Here is a 19,990-nt window from a genome sequence, read left to right as displayed (position 1 = left end):
GTATTCATTTAATAATAAAAGTAAATTAGGATCCCAAATTCAATCCCATATAATTGTCACGCCCTCGTCTTGTCATGTCTGTTTTCTCTGCCATTTTCAGCACATAGCTCTGTTTTGTTGTTGTTCTAGTCTTGCCTTTGTTCCGCCTCCTCGTTTGTCTCATTTGTTACCCTGCCCCCTCGTTATCTGTCTCAGGTGCGTCTCGTCTGTGTTTTGTATTTAAGTCCCCTTCCTTAACTTCCTTTTGTCGGTCATTCGTTCTTTGTATCGTGTCAAGTCGGTTATGTTATCAAGTCTGTCTGTCTGTCTGTCTCTGCAAGTTGTTCTTGTAATCGTTCTCTTACTCGTTTCATTCCCTAAGTCAAGTCGTGTTGTTGTGTGTGTGTTTCCCAGTCTCAGTCTGTTTCGTTATTCCTGTTTTGTAATAAAGTTTATCTGTGCTTTAGTGTGTGCGTCCCCCTCAGTCAGTACGCCCCGTGATCCCTGACAATAATTCAGTTTAAAAAAGATACGCCTTGAGCTAAGAAGATATCTTGGATTACTAGGTATGAGTTGGTCCCACCTCAGATGAAGACTAAACATTGGAAAGTGGCGTTTAGTTACAATGGCGCTCCAAATGTAACCATTTGGCATAAAACAAACACAAAATACTTTCAAATCCAGTCTGAAAATGTTCCTGTTTGAGCTTCAGCTCTGTTTAAAACACTGATAGCTCTGCAATCTTCTATTCTCTAACAGCACTTTGTTAACCTAATTTACATTAAAATAATTGTTTTGTCATATTATTGACATTCAAGCAAGCTGTTCTCCACAACATCAGCATCAAGCTAGAGTCCGTATCAGTGGCTCCCACCAAGGTTGTAAGAAATCTGGATGTCATGGTTGATGACCATCTGACCTTTGCAGATCACGTTACCGCTGTAGCTCGATCGTGCCGCTTCTCCCTATTCAACATAAGGACGATTAGGCCATACCTAACTCAACATGCAACACAGCTCCTTGTTCAGACGTTAGTAATCTCCCGTCTTGACTATTGTAACGCCCTCCTGACAGGTCTTCTGGCCTATGCTGTGAGACCGCTACAGATGATCCAGAATGCTGCAGCACGCCTGGTCTTCAACCAGCCTAAAAGAGCACGTGTCACGCCCCTATTAGTTGAGCTGCATTAGCTACCCTTAGCTGCTCGCATCAAATTTAAATCACTAATGATGTCCTTCAGAGTATTCACTGGTTCTGCTCCCATCTACCTCAATAGACTCTTAAAACCAAATGTTAGTGCCTGCCCTCTCCGTTCCTCAAAGGAGCGCCAACTAACACGACCAACCCCCCGTAAAGGTCAGTTGAGGCTATTCTCATCTCTGGTACCACGCTGGTGGAACGAGCTTCCAAGCACTATCAGAGCAACAGGGACCCTCTCCACATTCAAGAAATCCTTGAAAACCCAGCTCTTCTGAGAGTATCTTTTGCACTGAAAGTCTTTCTTTAATGCACTTATTACTTCCTGGCATATTGCACTTAATGTAAGGTATTTTGTATAATTTGTGCTGTAGTTTGAATGTTAGATCCTCTTTTGTAAGTCGCTTTGAATAAAAGCGTCTGCCAAATGCATAAAAGTAATTATTATATTATATCTATGCTTCTACAGGTTTATAGAGTTTTATGTGTAAGTTTAATAACTCTCCTCTGCTTTTAAATTGTAATTTGTAAATTTGTGCCATGTTTTATTTCTATTCTCCTACAAGCTTTTAAAATATAATTTGAATTTTCTTTGTATTTCCTCATTCATAAAGCACTTTGAATGGCCAGTGTAGGAATGGAGCTATGTAAATGAACTTGCCTTGCTTTCTCACTAAGGGCTTTTTGATCCATTGTGCCTTATTCTCTCAAACATAACTGTGAAATACTGTTCATTCTTTTCATTCTCAGACAAATTTTGAAATCCTACTGCTGTCTATTTAAAATGTTTAAACTGACGGGTCACCGAACACTTTGCCCTGCTATTTTAATGTATTATTAAACTAAATGTATGAACGAAATGTAAACTAACTTTCCAGGATGGTGTTTTTAAAGAGTGTGTTTACAGTGATATATAGGTTATAGAACCTAAGTGATTCATTTTAACATCAGAAGACAAACATGAAAACACATTTAACAGAAATAAAATCTTACAGGAGGCTTACTGTCTTAAAATTTTGCATTTATTCCAAGTAATCTTAAACACATCCTTTAACACTGAGATCTGGACTCTGAGGAGTCCAGCTGATTTTGCAAATACATTATCTTAGCGCCCCTATGAAACGGTTAAAGAAAATAAATTAATGAAAAACTACTCTTTGTATCTTTTAAAGCCTTCTTGACAACTCTTGATCCACGTAGTAGTATATCCTACACTTTCTGTCAAACACCTTCTGACTGTGATTTATAGATACAGGTCAGTCATGATACCCCTACACAGGCAAGTCCGGGCACGTTCTCCCAGCACCCCCACAACACCCCCAAGGATGTATGACACCTATGTCACACAGTTTGGGCAATCAGACATGAATATGTTAATATTAAGAGGGTTGTTCTTGAAAAAGTTATGTATAGTGGACCTACAACCAGTGTGACAACATTTTTTGGAAGTAACAGTGGACTCCTACATTCTCTGTAAAGTATGTAGCAAACTACAGACTTCTACCTAAATATTTGTTGTAAGAATTTCAGTGTTATAATCATTTCTTACTTAACAGGGGTTAGAAACAATCAGCGGCATTAGATGTGTTGAAGGATCATCACACGTTTGTGTGATAATCAGGTTTTGTGATTTTAAGACAAAGGTACCATAGTGTGTGATTTAGATCCATTTAATCTTCACCATGACCTGCTCTAAAGAACTCCAAAGCTGTGTTGGAAATTGCTGACGGTGGTGGAATTTTGACATAAGTTTTTTTCTCAATAGCAGTTTGTGTTAAAGGTACTGTAAACAAGCCCAGTTCTGATTTAATACACTCTTCAGACACAGGATGAAGGAGAGTCATGAAAAATAGGTTTGTCAGCTGTTTCCTCTCACTCTTTCTTTTTGACACTGTGTTATTTCATCTCACGCTTGGTTCTCTTAGCTGGACGACAATGCCGCTTACCAGAGGGTCATTTTACAGATTTTCAAGCCATCGCCAACATGCCTGACTCATCTTGATTGTATGCCTTTGAGACTTCCATGCATGGCTTATTTTTTAGCTTTAAAATCAGTAGATTATTTGAGATCAGAAGTTAGACTGGAGCTTCAGTTTCTACTTTCTCACCTACTAACTTTAAGTGCTGATCTGATGTTCATCTGTTTATTTTGGTGGTCTATCCATGTATATATATATGGGAGGGATGGGGGGGGGGTTAACCATTTAACACAGTATCATTAAAATGTCTAATATTAAATTAATATTATGAGCTGAAGATCATTTTACTTCAGAATACACACTGTGAGTGTTCTATCAGAAAAAAACTACAAAATGCAAATGTATAACTTGGCATTATCTGAGTAAATAAATCTAAGTAAATAAATATATAGAAGTAAATAAACAACAACAGTGAAGCAAGGCCAACAAATTACGCCAATGAAGAGCTGTTTTCCTGCAAACTCAAGGCACAGTTCAGGGACATTGTGTGTGTGTGTGTGTGTGTTTGTGTGTGTGTGTGTGCGTGTGTGCGCTTGTGTGTGAGTGTGTGTGTGTTTGTGTGTTTGTGTGTGTGTGTGTGTGTGTGTGTGTGTGTGTGTGTGGGCTGAAATGTGTGCCCACAGGAGGGTAGTCGGCTGACACAGAACTGACACAGTTTCAGTGTCATCATGTGCTGGAATTTCACAACTTCTGAACCTAATGCTTTGAGAGAAAAACACACAAACACACTGCCAAGTGATATAACATAAGCTACTGTAACTTTGACCAGCGTTTCTCAACGTCCCTTTGCTTTGGAGCTCTACCAGGGCCGTTCACCTCGGACACAGGTGTGTATTCTAACTCAAAACAATCTGCAACAAGTCAACAGTGGAGTGCAATACAGACCAACCTCAAACTTACACTGACTGGCATTTAAAGACATTTAACTACAAGTAGCCTCATGGACTTCATACCTGACATTTTAACCCATAGGAATGAACACACAATACAGATCTCTCTGTAGTTTCTCCTCAGATCAGATCCATCTCCTGCTGCTCATCCCTGGAATCTCTCCTATGTCTCCCCTTCAGTTTTACTGGTGATCTCAGTAAGGTCTCAGTAACACTCTGGTTTACCTGCAGCAGAGATACAGACAGGAACTTAAGCATTTCTCATCAGCACTAACAACCTTCTTAGATCGGATGCTGTAAATAACTGTTATTATAAATGTGTCCCAAGCCATCAATGACCGACAGTCATAGCTTTCTTTAGTGTCATTTAAAGGGCACATATCACACAGATACATTTTCTTCTCTTTTTATCAGAAGACTCTATTGTAATATGTAATCAGTACATCTTTAAACCCTTCCTCGAAAAAATCCATCCCCCCAGTGTCCATACGTCAAAAGAAACCAGAAAAGCCTGTTCTAAATACTCCGTGTCAGTCCATAGCAGTTTAGCTACACCCATTCGCAGCTTTGACTGTTTTTTTGAATGAGGCTCACTCATATAAAACAGTGTTTTAAAATGACACAAATTCAAAATCTAAAAGTTTGGATATTGGCGAATCATCAAGAAAAAATAAGAAATAAAATACAGAAAAATATAGGACATGACAATGACCTCTTTCTGACATTTCTAAGAGCATGATTTATTATTATTATTTATTATAATTTGCACAATTGCTAAATAATACGCCACTGGAAATCTGCTGTTGCCTTAGGTTGTGGCTGTGTATCCAGCAGATGGAGACATTTTTCAGATTTTCTCTGAAAAGAGTTGAGCCTCTGAAACTTTAGGAATGTTCATTCATTTATCCATTTATACATTCATGCTCTATAAATGTTTTGCTGAGTTTGGCATTGTGATAGGTCCAGGGCCTGTCAGGAATCATTGTGTGCAGGGCAGAAACACCACAGCACCAGTCCATCACAGAGGAACTCGTGGACAGTGTCACACGCTCACCCTATCCCTCACACATTCACTCCTGTGAACAATCACACAGTCTGTACCTCTACTGACGGGTTTCTGGACCGCGTGTGGACACCAAAGCACCTGGGGGAAACTCATGTAGACCCAGAGAACACACCAAACTCCTCACAAACCGTGACCCAAGATCACAATTAAACACAGAACCTTGGAGCTGTGTGACAGTGACATTACAAACATTCATTCATTCATTCATTCATTCATTATCTGTAACCCTTATCCAGTTCAGGGTTGCGGTGGGTCCAGAGCCTACATGGAATCATTGGGCGCAAGGCGGAAACACACCCTGGAGGGGGCGCCAGTCCTTCACAGGGCAACACACACACACACATTCACTCACACACTCACACCTACGGACACTTTTGAGTTGCCAATGAACCTACCAATGTGTGTTTTTGGACTGTGGGAGGAAACCGGAGCACTCGGAGGAAACCCACGCAGACACAAGGAGCACACACCAACTCCTCACAGACAGTCACCCAGAGGAAACCCACACGGACACAGGGAGAACACACCACACTCCTCACAGACAGTCACCCGAAGGAAACCCACGCGTACACAGGGAGAACACACCAACTCCTCACAGACAGTCACCCGGAGGAAACCCACGCAGACACAGGGAGAACACACCACACTCCTCACAGACAGTCACCCGGAGCGGGACTCGAACCCTGCTGTGCCACCGTGCCACAATTTTAAGTAACTGATACTTCAAAAATCCTACTTTGAAGAACATTCCCCAGGTTCAAATGAGCCATATTTTGGACCAGGGCCTTTTCCAATGCTTTTGACCACGTGAGAAAAAATGAATGATACCACAGCTGCTTCACCCGAAGCTGGACAGTTCATACAAAATGTAAATTTAATGTAAAAACACATGTTTTACTCAGTGTTTTACTCAGATGGTGATGTGTTTTACTGAGTGTTTTACTCAGAAGGCCACTAATTCACTAGTGCAGAGATTGACAGTGTTTACACCATTGTTTTTGAAGCTAAATGATGAATTTGTGTTTAGCTGCTGGAAATAGGACCGGAATCGTTCATATTTCACATCCACAGTGGGAGAGGCTATCTGTCAGAATTTATATAGCTTAGTCAACTGGTCAGGACACAGGGTCAAAACCTGACCACTGCATTGCGGTGCCTCACTGTATCACTGGTCTAGTCCCGTAAAGATGTCTGTGCTGCGAGGATCTGATGGCATGGACTCACAAAAAAATTAGATCAGGAACTTAGATGTTTAGTGTTGGACTAAACCTCATACCCATGTACAGGATGCTGCTCCATCATCCACTCCACAGCTTAACACTCTTTGGTTCAGCACTGACTATGGTGACCTTAGGTTCATTTGCAGCTGCCCCCAGAATGTTTCAATTTATTTAATATTTTCTAAAGAGTTCTAAGTTTATCTTCTAACTTTTGGACATAGTGTATGTCTCACCTTGTACCACCTTCTTAATTCCTGTGACTTTTTTGCATTATAGCCATTGTGGCTTTTAGTTGGATCGTCTTCCATCTCTGTCGGACAGACCACGACAGACCACTGATATGTTTTATTATTATTTTCTCAACAAAGTCTTTTTACTTTAATTAATCTGTGCAGACTGAGATTTCCCTCTAGTGTCAGCCTAATAAAGGTGCAGCATTAGAGTGAACACTTAAGCTTAGGAGTTACAGGCAGCCTGTCACAGCTCCCAGGAGCAGTTAGGAGGTTGGGTACCTGGGAGGAATGTTGAGGGAGGAGAAAGAGCTGTTCCTTTATTTCCCTGCCTACATTGTTTTCTGTCTGTCCTGGGGTTCAGTAACTTTACGATCCTGCATCTCTAACCTGCCCTGCGCCAATGTACGTATTAAATTGTTGTAAAAAGTTTATAAAAAACAGCTGGATTTATTCGGGTATAATCCATACAGCCTGTTAAAAAAGACATCTGAAGCTTTAGTCGTTTAATTAGATCTATTACACCGTCATAATTTCCTGACGTGAAGTTCCACTGATTAATAAAACATGTGCCATTACATTTCAGTTCAGTGAAATCATATTTCTATTTGACTAAGAGCTGTATTTCAGTCACAGTGATCTGTAAATTGCAGAAAGTGCTTGATTGACATTTAGTATATTGTACATCATGTCAAAGTCATCCCAGTAATGGAATCTACACTGTGGGCAACAGATACCTTACTAACCCCACCCTCCCATATTCATCCCATTTACAGTACTGTGCAAAAATGAGATTTAAAAAGCTAGTTATACATGCGCAACACGTACTGAGACACAATATTCTTAGGTGCCTAAGAGGTTTGCACAGTACTGTACATATTCTGTTAGCTTGATAGACCTGGTTTTTCTATTCCAGATCACTACAGCTCATTGTAAACACATTGTCAGAAAGAGTTATATTTAATAGTACAATAAAATAATAAAAGAATCACCTTAAATTCAGTAAGAAATACAGGCACAGTGGATTATAAAATAATGATCAGTAGTGTATTGTAAAACTGTATAATTGTATGTTAATTAAAAAAAAACAGCATTAATTTTACAACTTATGATATTTCTAGGAATGGTCCTAGACTATATCCCCCTTTCAATGGAAAATCAAAATTCAAAATATGGTGTAGTTAAGGACTAGGCTTAAACCATGTACTTGAGAGATACCCAAACTAAAATATTACTCCTGTAAATGTCCTCATTTGAGTGTATTTTCTGTGCAACACATATGTTCTGGGGGCTGTAATATCTGGCACCTTTTATTTTCATTTATTTCTTTATTTATTGAGAAGTGGATTATATTGTAGGTTCTCCCATGGCAAATTGGTCCTAGGTGATGGGCCAGATAAAGAGTGATCCATAAGACCCTGATGAGAGGTATAACAAGGACACAGTTTCCCTTGCCCGGAGTAGGGTTACCGGGGCCCCGCCCTGGAGCCAGGTGGCCAGACTTTCACTCATGGGGTCCGGCCGGGCTCAGTCCGAAGGAGCAACATGGGTCCACTCTCCCATGGGCCCACAACCTGTGGGAGAGGTAGTAATTCGGGTCTGGTGCATTGTGGATCGGGTGGCAGCCAAGGTCGCGGGCCCTGGCGTTCTGATCCTCGGTTACTGAAACTGGCTTTTGGAACATGGTGGGAAAAGAGCCTGAGCTGGTGCGCGAGGTTGAGAGGTACCGGCTAGATATAGTTGGGCTCACTTCGACACACCTTGAGAGGGGCTGGATGCTCTTTCACTCTGGAGTTGCCCAGGGTGAGAGGTGTAAGGCAGGAGTGGGTTTACTCATAGCACCCCGGCTTAGCGCCTGTATGTTGGGGTTTACCCCAGTGGATGAGAGGGTAATTTCCCTGCGCCTTCGGGTTGGGGAAAGGGCTCTGACAGTTGTTTGTGCTTACGCACTGAACAGCAGTTAAGAGTACCATGCCTTCTTGGGGACCCTAGAGGGGGTGCTGGAGAACACTCATTCTGGGGACTCCATTGTTCTGCTGGGGGACTTCAACGCTCACGTGGGTAATGACAGTGAGACCTGGAGGGATTGGGAGGAACGTACCCCATTGATCTGAAACCGAGTGGTGTTCAGTTATTGGATTTCTGTGCCCGTCACAGTTTGTCCATTACGAACACCATGTTCGAGGCTAAGGGTGTCCACAAGTACACCTGGCATCAGGATACCCTATGCCGGCCATATGTTCTGGACACTCGGGTGAAGAGAGGTGCTGAGCTGTCAACTGATCACCACCTGGTAGTGAGTTGGATCAGATGGCGGGGGAGAAAGACCTGGCAGGCCTAAACGTGTGTTGAGGGTTTGCTGGGAACGTTTGGCAGAGGAACCTGTCAGAAAGATCTTCAACTCCCACATCCGGCAGAGCTTTGACTGCATCCCAGGAGAGGCTGGTGACATTGAGTCCGAATGGGCCATGAGTCCGAATGGGCCATGTTCTGGACCTCCATTGTTGAGGTGGCTGAACAGAGCTGTGGCTGCAAGGTTGTTGGTGCCTGTCGGGATGGCAATCCCCGCACTCGGTGGTGGACAACCCGGGTGAGGGGGGCTGTTTAAATACCTCAGGGTCTTGTTTATGAGTGAGGGAAAGATGAGAGCGGGAGATTGACAGGCGGATTGGTGTAGCGTCAGCAGTAATGTGGGCTCTGTACCAGTCCGTTGTGGTGAAGAGAGAGCTGAGCAGAAAAGCAAAGCTCTTGATTTACAGTTCAATCTACATCCCAACCCTCACCTATGGTCACGAGCTTAGGGTAGTGACCGAAAGAATGAGATCGCGGGTACAAGCGTCTGAAATGAGTTTTCTCTGCAGGGCATCTGGACTCTTCTTTAGAGACAGGGTTAGGAGCTCGGACATCCGGGAGAGACTCGGAGTGGAGCCGCTGCTCCTCCACGTCGAGAGGAGCCAGTTGAGGTGATTCCGGCATCTGGTCTGGAATCACTGCCCAAAATTACTGGGCGCAAGGCAGGAGCACACACTAGAGAGGGTGCCAGTCTTTTATAGGGTGACACACACACATATTCACTCACACCTATGGACAGTTTTGAGTTGCCAGTCCACCTACCAACATGTGTTTTTGGACAGTGGGAGGAAACCCACGCAGACACTGGGAGAACACATCAAACTCCCTGGAGCTGTGTGACTGCGACACTACCTGCTGCGCTACCGTGCCGTCCTGCAACATATTAATGGATAATTTTAAAAATGGTTCCCTTTTTTTATATTATTTTATGTGGTGGAAACAGGCTTCCAATTCTACCTGGCGACATAAAATAATGAAAGAACTAAAAACACAAATCCTTTAAATACAATGAATGTTATATCTACTGATTAGTAAACCATGTAATATGAATAATAAATAAAGTTTAGCTCTCAGTAACACTGCCAGCTACTGCTGACTCTAATACAGCTGAGTACTAAATGGTAAAAATCATTTTGTTGATTTGTAACAGCTGTTATAACAGAAACAATGACTACTTAGTGTAATGTACACAGAGCATTTGCAAGGTTGCCTTTGTTATTAATTGGTTTAGGCTGAAAATAATGTTTCTCTGGTCTTAGAGCTCACATGTGTCCGTATGTCACCTAGCAACAGTGTTGCTGTGTGTCTTTCAGAGACATAGCGCGGAGAACAGTGTGGAGCAGGGATTTCTGTATTGACATGTTATGGTTTTATACACACTTAAATGGGATATTCATTATTTTAAACCAAAAACACTTTAAATAAAATTTGGAACAAATTGCTAGCTCTCCCAGGTATTAAATTTAAGCTATGTACAAACAACAGTGGTTTTTTCCTCAGACATACCATTTCACCTTAAAAAACACAGAGCTTCTGAACGTAAACAAACGAGAGAACAGCACAGTTTTGAGTCCCAGTGAACTGGGCTCTTTAGGCTTAATTTCTGCTTTTCTAAATGCTTTCCTAAAGACTAAGACTGTAGTACTGGACCACAGAGAGGGATACATTGTGTTGTTCACCTTAAAGACAGAACTGGACCTTGTTCATGAATCCCCACAGGTGTAAAGCTCATCTTATTGTAGAGTGCAAGGGATGCTCTGTGTGTGGAGCTTATTTCAAGCATAATCTTGGAGAAGCCCCTCTCTTTACAGAAGTCCTCAACTGTTTGACCCAGTCTCAAGGCAAGGCTTTTGCGACGTCATGCCGGAGACACAGCTATTCGTAAAAGTTCTCTGTACTTTCCTTCATTATCTGGAAGATCTTTGGCCTCCACTGCCACCATCCCCATGACCCGAGGACGCCCACTGACCTGAGCCTCAGCAATCCAGAAGCAGTTATCTGGAGTGCTGAGGTAGAAGCCTGGTATGTCCCTCATATCTGTGCTCAGAAGTTAACCAGGCTAATCCAGGAGCCTGCAGCAATCAGAGGCAGTACAAGTGATCTTCCTGTCAGTATATAACTCACAACTAAGAACAGAGTCAAAATCATGTGGAGAGGCTGGGACATGACATAAATGGATGTCAGGGTTGATATGTTTGTGGTTTCCTTCCTTGTTATACTGCCACGACAGCATCCTGGTCCTTGGGCTGGAATTTCCTTATCAAGGAGAGAAAAACACTGAAGACCAAGGGGGAAATCCCATTTCTTAATTTTACCACTACCCCTTGTTTCTGAGTGTTATCTTGCCCCTTGAAACTGAGTTACAAAGGTATAGTGTTTAAAATGATCAAAATCATCCTCTGTGAAATGAAATGATCCTTCAAGAACCTGATACCTCACCAGAACACCATAAGAGCAGCACACTGCCGAGCTCCTGTATTTTAACATAGTTAAAAAAGCCTTCCACATCACCTCACTCTCTGTAATATGCATCTTAATTCAACTGCTTATTCTGCTATTTGTTCAAATCTTCTAGCTCCACCATAAATTTTGCAGTAGCCACAGGTTCTAGGATGTAAGTGCATTGCCAGTTGGAATGCAGGTGGAACTGGAAATTATAAGATATCTGTAAATTATTGGCGATGTTTTATGCTTGTTATGAAGTAAATGGGCATAATGCATTGAAACTATATGAACTTAAGATAATACACTGGTGATCATAGTTAGAAAATAATAGTTAGAAAATACTGACATTTGTGGCTTTCTTCGGTCACTTGGCCACCATCTTGGCTTAGAAACCACAACAACCCGGCAGTAAATTTAGGTGCTGTTTACTTGTTATGCATTAATTTGTTGTTTTTGTTTTTTGGACTGAACACGGCTCCGTGCACCAGTTCTCACAGATGTTGTAACTTCACAGTTTTTACAAGCGGCTCTTTTGCGCTGGAGCTCTGTATTTCGTGATGACTGTGTGGAAAAGCAGCATGTGTGAGCCGCCGTGCAGACTGACTGCGCCACTGTATTTTCCAAATTAAACACAGCTTCAAATTAACTTGCCATTACACAGAATTAAACATGCTTTTATGTTCTAGGTTCTATTTCTTGTGGACAGCCCTCCTCAGCTGTTTTATTTGGTCTACTACCAACCACAGATACTGACTATTACACAGATACACAGCTACAGATATTACAGTCTTGAGTGTTCTTAGTTAATCATTGACCCCAAGAATATAACACAAGCTACTGACCATTTGCAGCAGCAAAAAATACTCTAGTCAATTTACTATTTAATGGACAGTCTGACACTTTAAGTGCACCAGGATTCTGCCGGTTGCACTCTGCACTTTGGTGTATTGTTTTGTACTGGCTCTGGTACTGGTCCGATCTGAATCCTCCTGCTTGACATCATGCCAATATATCAGACTTGTGATTGGTCCTTCTGCATGTCAGTCAGATTTCTTTTCCTGCCATAAATCAGAGGCAGTTCTCTGCCACATTAAGTGGCGACAGGTACCAAACTTTCCATAGGGAATCTTGTAATGCAAGTGTCAACTAGAGGGTATAAAATACTATTCAATACCTACCTAATGAATGAGGTGTAGTGGTGTTTATGATACAGAACTAATACTACAACATTGGTATGCTAATGCTGTTATGGATGTATGCAATCAGTTGCAATAAAATCCTCACAGCAATCTTCTAATATCTAGCAAAAACCCAGAAGAGTAGAAGCTTTTACTGCAGAAATGGAGACAAAAATATTACTGAGGCAGGGGAGTGCATAGTTTGGTCATACAGTGTACACAGTTAACTCAGTGGCCTGTGGGTTGCCAAAGCCAGTGTAGTGAGGAGGACTGGGATAAAAGAACATGTGATTTTTTTATTTTTTAATCATAATGATATTACTGTAGGACCATGTGTGGTGGTCATCCCTATATTCACCCAAAATTAAATTACACTTATCAAATCATATGTTAAGCAGTGCTCAACATAACCCAACATGTTGTCCCTGCTCTAACACACCCACCTCTGTTTAATGAGGGAATATTAATGAGCTGATCTACAGTATCTGGTGTGTTTGAGCAGGATGCACAAGGCTGGAGCTGAATCGTAAATTGCTCCTACTCCCTCCTTCAGGGATTTTCAGTCCTACATCTGGCAACCTGCACATTTGTATGTTTTTCTCACGCTGTACCTGACCCAGCACAATTGCTTGGAGCTTGTTAGTTAGGTAATAAGCTGAATCAATGCAAACTGGGACAAAGCACCACAATACACCCAGGTATGTTAAGCATCACAGTGTGCTGTTTTATGTCTCCTCCAATGATGCTTTTTTTTTTTTTTTTTTTGATTTAGTGTTGCTTTATCTGGTGTTTGTTTTGTGATGCTTATGTCTGCGTCTGTTTCCCCCCTTTAGTTCACCGCCATGTTGTTTTGTGATCCCTGTGGTCACACCCCTCCAGTGTGCAGCTCAAGGTGTTAGGTTATATGCTGTAAGTGCAATGAGTGTGAGAAAACTACAAGAGCATTTCCTAATGGAGAAACTGCAATCTCCTTCAGTGTTCTCTACAAAAAACTGCTAGGACTAGGACTAGAAACCATTATATATATATATATATATATATATATATATATATATATATATATATATATATATATATATAGTGCACTAGCTAATGAAATAATGCAACTACCAAGGTGCATTACATATCCAAGAGATCCATTTGGGATTTAGCCGTAGACTCCATGTCTCCTTACTGGACATTAAGAGCATTTGATAGTGAAGGTCACTTTACATTTAGTATGCTACATAAGGAGCCATTTGAGGTTTAGTCCAGGGTCAGGAGACCTTGAGCTTATGGTATGCAGGCGCAAGGAACACAGCTTCTGGAGATCTTGTTTACTGCACAGTTTCGTAACTGCTACACACAGCAGGAGTGACAGATTGTTGGGGCAATGATTTACACACCATTTTCACAGCTTTCAGACTTGCTGTATCTCAAAGCCTAGGCTGCAGCCGAGGTAGGACTCTCTTCCTTCCTGTTTTATTTTATTTTATTTTATGCACCCATGCTCATATTTCTGATCATATTCCTTCTGACATGAAGAGTAGGACCTTCCTGCTGTAATAGCTCCCGCTCATCTAGGAATGTTTTATTAGATGTTGGAACATATCTCTGAAGATCTGCTGACATTTAGATTCAATAGAATTAGCAAATTCAGAAACTGATTCTGGATTATTAGTTTTGGTTCACTATTGTTACTCAGTTCAAGTTTCAAATGTTGCTTCATCTTTTCAGAGAATGCAGCTCCACTGCTCCCCAGGCCATTGCTGGGGGTCTCATACCCCTGTAGCCAAAGCTTGGCTCTGAGCGTTGTGAAATTACATTAGGCTTGTGTGCGGCTGCTCTACAGTGTCCCATTTCATTTTATGCTTCTCTGTGGACACAGGCTGTGTGTGTGCTGCTGAATATCTGCGTTAAACAAAGAAGCTGATTTAGCCAGTTATGTTTTTGCACATATGGTACTGTGGGGGCTGAAAGTTTGTGCACCTTCAGAATGTTCTTTACTCATTGATTTATTTATTAATTTTCTGTAACTGCTTTACCCAGTTCAGGGTCATGGTGGGTCCCTGAGTCTACCCAGAATCTCGAACACAACCTGAACAGGGCGCCACAGAGCATCACACACTCACGCATTCACTCACATCTATGGTCCCTTTTGCACGGCCAAACTATAACAACATGCGGACCCAAAAAAAGAGGACCCAGAGGAAACCCATGCAGACACAGGGAGAACACACCAAACTCTTCACAGACAGTGAGGCGGGGTTCAGATCCACAATCACAGGGCATGAGATGCCCCATTTTGAACCACAATGCTACATAGTAGATAAAGAGAACCCAATTTAACAAGTGAGATCAAACAAACAAACAAACAAACGTTACACTATATCTGTAATTCATTGAGGAAAATGGTAAATCTCACAGATCTGTGATCAGCAAAATCTGCGAACCTCTAACATTAGTGGACATTTTGATGGCAAATATTAAAATTAGTGTTTTCAGCCAATGGAATGGCAATCCACTGCTTTCAATTGCAAATCGGGTGGTGGTTTCCTCCTCCAGCTGGCCCCCCTGACTTGGTCATGTGATTTGTGTGTGAAGTTAAAAAAAATACAATTATGTGCAAAATGTACATTATTAATAGATGATTAACTGTTGATGGCCTGCTCCGCTGCATCAAAATTTGGATGTGTGCGAATTCAGCTTTCGGCTTTCAGAGGGTGTTTATGTGTTGACTTCTGGTGGGAAACTTGTATCTCCAATAAAACATATGCCACTTGGAGTCAGTAGGTGCCTGCTATATTAAAAAAACAAAACAAAACAAAAAAAACAGGGATTTATCCAAGTGTGAGCTTCAAAACACATATTTGACAAAAGAGATTTCTGAGGACCCCAGTAAAAGATTTGTTGATGCTCATTATTCTAGAAAAGGTTGCAAAACCTTCTCTAACCATCTAGACTCCAGCAAACTCCCTTCAGTCAAACTGCGAACAAATGGAGGAAATTGAAAACATTGTAACCCTCCTCAGGAGAGGTCGACCCACAGAGATTCCGCCAACAGCAAAGCGTGTTGTAGTCTGAGAGGTAGCAAAAGAAACCAGACAAACTCCTAAGCAACAAAAGGCCTATGTTAATTTTCATGGATCCACTTCCGGGACAACGCTCATATTTTTCGTATTACGACAGAAGGGTGACAACCACAGCAGATACTGACAACAGGGGCCATGTATTTTGCCAATTTTTGACCATGTCCCTCAGTACATAAAAGACCATTTAACATGTGATCTTATTAGTTTAACTGGGTTCTCTGTATCTACTTTTAGGGCTTGAAAAATTAGTGAAAATTAACTGACAATCTGATGGCTCACGGACTTTCAGGCCCCTGTTTGTAAATGCTGTCACTCTATCATTCAGCTCGTCTGCGTGTGGGTCTCGGCGCTAGGACCCGGATGCTCGCAGGGCTGCTCGCAGACACCGGTTGATGAGCTGCCTGCAACTCATTGAAGAGCTCCCACAAACGCACGCGCGCACACGCACCGAGCGGACAATAAGAGCGCGTCTCAGAGCAGGGCACGCGCCGGAGACGTTCACCCACATTTCGTTGCGCTCTTCCTCTCTCTCCGCGAACGCGCATTTCCCTCAGGACCGAGGGAGCTGCGAGCCTCTGGCGGCCAGGGCATCGCTGCGGGAGGCTGCTGGACATCTGCATCGGCGGAGAAATTCCTCCAGCATCACCGCACAGTCTCTTTCTCTCTCTCGCACACACACACGCACACACACACCATGAGCCAGAGGTTCACCGTCACCGCGTTCTCCAAAGGCGACGGCACTGCTGCCGACATCCAGGGGGAGGTGAACCAGCTGTTCGAGGGGGACGAGCCGGGCTCCGGAGCCACTGCGGCCGGCTGCAGCCTCTCCGAGGACGCGCTGAAAGGTAGGCTCCTGAAACAGACACCTGTAGACCACCCCACACAAGCAGACCACCGTAAGGACCCTCAGCTCGCCAGTGCCTAACACAGTGCGTGTCTGGAATGTTAATGAAGACCCACACTGTCCTTCAGTCAGCGCCTGAGACTTGCACTGTCTGAGAGAGGGTGCGTTTGGGGTTTACCAGGTTGTGGTCTGGAAATTCCTTTAAAGGTACAATGTGCTCCACGTGAACACCTTAAAAAACTGCATAATATCCAAAATGAACACCTTAAAAACGACATAAGGTCCAAGTGAGCACCCTAATGAGGTCCAGTTGAGCACCTTAAAATTGCATAAGGTGCCGTTGCGCACCTTAAAATCTATCTAAGGTCCAACTAAGCAACTCAGTGAGGTCCAGTTAAGCACCTTCAAATTTACATAATGTCCAAATTAGCACCTTAATGAGGTCCATTTGGGCACCTTAAAAATACAAGGTCCAGTTGAACACCTTAAAAACTACACGAGGTCCAACTGAGCACCTAATAAATGGCATAATGTGTCGCTGTGCACCTAAACCTTAATATACACTCTTAAATATCATGGTTCTACAACGGCTCTATATAGAACCATGAGCACTTTAAGAGCCCTTTGCATGATTAAAGGTTTCTCCGCATCGTGAAGTAGTTCTTCAGATTGATGGAGAATGTGCTATAGATGGTTTTATACAGCATCTTTTACAGAAAACAGTTCTTATATTGTTACAACGTAAAGCTTTAATCATGCAGGTTCTATATAGAACCATTTTCTTTACTAAAGAACCCTTGTAGAACCACCATTTTTAAGTGTGCACCTTTAAAAATAGCATGCAGTTGTACCTTAAAGGCTACAGTATGGCCCGCCTGAGCACTGTGAGTCAGTGTTAAAGACACACTACTCACATCTATAGAGCAAATCAGCATGTCTGCATACCTAGCATTTTATAATAGAAAAACAGAACAATGAAACCAAAATCCTGGAGTTGGGACCACCCCGGTGACAGTGACAAAGTGCCAGGGAGATAATGGTCTGTAGCTTTTCTTCTGAGAGGGCAGTCTACAGGTGCTGGACTGCACACACTCTGACTCCAGTCATCTCAGAGCACCGTGCTGTTGTATTCAGGGCTGAAATGTGTTCAGTGTATTTCTGTTTTTCTTCATGGTCTGGAGTGAGCTGTCTGTGCTATATGATTAACACCCTGTGTATGATGTACACACCTGTTCTTAGTCTTATTAACACTACTGTTACACGTGAATAAAGTAGTGTTTCGGAATAAATCCATTGTCTGGTTTCTCAGGTTTCTCTGAGTCACTTAACCTGCCCTCACACACTTTTCATACATATCTCACTTAAAGTGTAATATGCAAGTCATGCACAGGGCCTTCTATTATTACATTCTCAATAGACTTTAGACACATTTGGGAATGGTCATGAAAAATCGTGACCCTTTTTTTTAAAACCTTTTTTTAATTATTATTTTTTTTCATTAACAAAATGTGACCAGGGTGGTGTGTGTTGTAGGGTGGTGTGTGTTGTGGGGTGGGTGGGTGGGGGGTGCCTCTGTCTTGGGTGGATGACCTTGTGTGAGTGATCTATTGATGTCAGTGATGTCATTTTTGATATAACCTGGTAATTCAAGGACATGAACTGTATGGAACAGAGGGTTATATTCTTTGTTTGGGATATGAATGCTTTGGTTCATCTTTCATGTGGTTCTGCCAGTGTGGAAATATTGGATTCAGATTCTCTTGCCTTGCCTCATTAGACTGGCCTCCTCCAGTTAGATCCAGTATGTGGACTCATTTAGCAAATAAAAATATCCATGGTACCCAAAGTTTGTATTACAGGAGGTGGAGGATATGTTAATTAAGTAACATTATAATAGTAAATTACACCTTATTATATTCTTCACTAGAGGACATTCATCAACAATCAGTGGACCTGGATTTATCACAACACAGTGGGTGAAATGTTAAATAGAAATCTATATATTTGTGGGATTTCTTTGTATGTTTATAAGTAGCACATTGTTAGTTTACATCTGACCATAGCACTGGAGTTCTTTCTTCTGTTCTGAGCTTATTATTAATCCTGAGACGACAAAATATTGTGATATTGTGATATGTTTGTGAAACATTAACATTTGTATCTCACTCCCACACTTACTCACTCATGCAGTCACGGTTAGGAACTGTTCCACAAGGGGGTGGTCTAAGGTGCTTTGTATCAGAGACAATATCATCTTCCACTTCCACTGTTCAAGAACACAATTGCCAAGAATGATTAAAGTACCCCGATGTTGTTCTTGATCCACACTAAATACTGAGGATTAATTGGATAAACTGACCTGAAAGTCCCATCAGTCACTGCCACTGTGAATTTGCTCATGCAAGGTGACTTCTCAAGGACGTTTCTCTATAGAACATGACTCTGTTTGTGTTCTTGTGGTTGAGGGACAGTCCTTGTTTGTCATATTGGCCACACCTGCTATGACTTAAACCATAAACCATGCAAAGAACAAGTGATGCATTGTTTGTCTGGATGCGGGACTATTGCCTGTTCTAAACCCTTGGAGGGACTACATTCTAATGACACATTTATTAAAGACTTACTCTGCTGTGCCGTAAGTTTGGTGTACTGGATCATAGCAATCACACATAGTGAGCTGACTGTTTTTCAGTCAACAAATGCCATTCACATCAGCCCATTTTTCTCAACCATGGGTTTTATGACTCAGCCGTCATCCTTGGTGCAGTGCGGTTCATATTTGGAAGGTTTCTTTGCCAAAGATGTTTCTTTATATTGTGATAAATTCCTGCTGTCAGACATTTCCTCCTTTTGCTGTAGTGCAGTGTGTTTCGCCGCATGCCTAATGCCTCTCCGCCACCTCTGCTGCCTCACTTTACAAAAATCACTGGCCCAGTTCTCATTCATCTTCATCTGCCAGGTTTGAAGACACCAAGTAGGAACTCTAGAGCCTCTGCGCAAACGGAGGAGACTTTTTCAAGATGCGCACCTGTAGTCGCCTAGAGACGGGGTTGCCGTAGTGAAGCTCTTGTCTCCGGTTCAAGCTCCAACAACGTTTCCATGGCAACAGCTGCCATTTGTTCCCTGATTGGTGGCACGCGAGGGCTTGGTATAAGGCGGATGGTGGTGATAAAGCAGAAACGGCTGCGCTCACAATAATCATGTTGTCAGATAGGTGTTTAATGTCTCTGTGTTGTTCTAGAATGACTTACATGATCCATTGGAGCTCCCAAACATGAGGGAGGTTCGCAGAAGTGCCGTCAAATTTTCATCTCTATGATTGAGAATTAGATGTCTGCCTCTGTGTGTCTGGGTGCGTGGAGCACACAGACAGTGTTCTTCGACTCATGTGGCTGAATGTCTGCCCAGTGCTCAGAGAAAGAAACTCCCTGCTTTATGGGATGTGAGTGGAATAAGATGCGTACAAGGCGATGGTGCAATTTCTCACACCGTGTCTGTGATCTGGTTTGTATCGATCAGATGAGTGGAGATGAGATCAC

At 42.3% G+C, this 19,990-nt stretch overlaps 2 protein-coding genes across 2 annotated transcripts in view; one reads left to right on the top strand and one right to left on the bottom strand.

The window, feature by feature from the left end:
* Positions 1–10,588: 10,588 nt before the first annotated feature.
* nat8l2 (N-acetyltransferase 8-like 2) lies at positions 10,589–11,079 on the bottom strand. Its single transcript, XM_066664027.1, is given in 2 exon segments — positions 10,589–10,965; positions 10,968–11,079. Coding segments are annotated over 2 exon segments (489 nt in total).
* Positions 11,080–16,087: 5,008 nt separating this feature from the next.
* slc12a5a (solute carrier family 12 member 5a) overlaps positions 16,088–19,990 on the top strand; it is a 230,317-nt gene continuing 226,414 nt past the window's right edge. The window contains 1 exon segment of the mRNA XM_066665857.1: positions 16,088–16,452. Coding sequence (XP_066521954.1) covers positions 16,302–16,452 — 151 coding nt within the window. The 5' untranslated portion in view covers positions 16,088–16,301.

This window comes from Hoplias malabaricus, chromosome 3, assembly GCF_029633855.1.
Source record: "Hoplias malabaricus isolate fHopMal1 chromosome 3, fHopMal1.hap1, whole genome shotgun sequence".
In the NCBI taxonomy this organism is placed as follows: Eukaryota; Metazoa; Chordata; class Actinopteri; order Characiformes; family Erythrinidae; genus Hoplias; species Hoplias malabaricus.
Note: the sequence above shows the minus strand (reverse complement) of the source record. Positions and strands in the feature narration are given on the sequence as shown.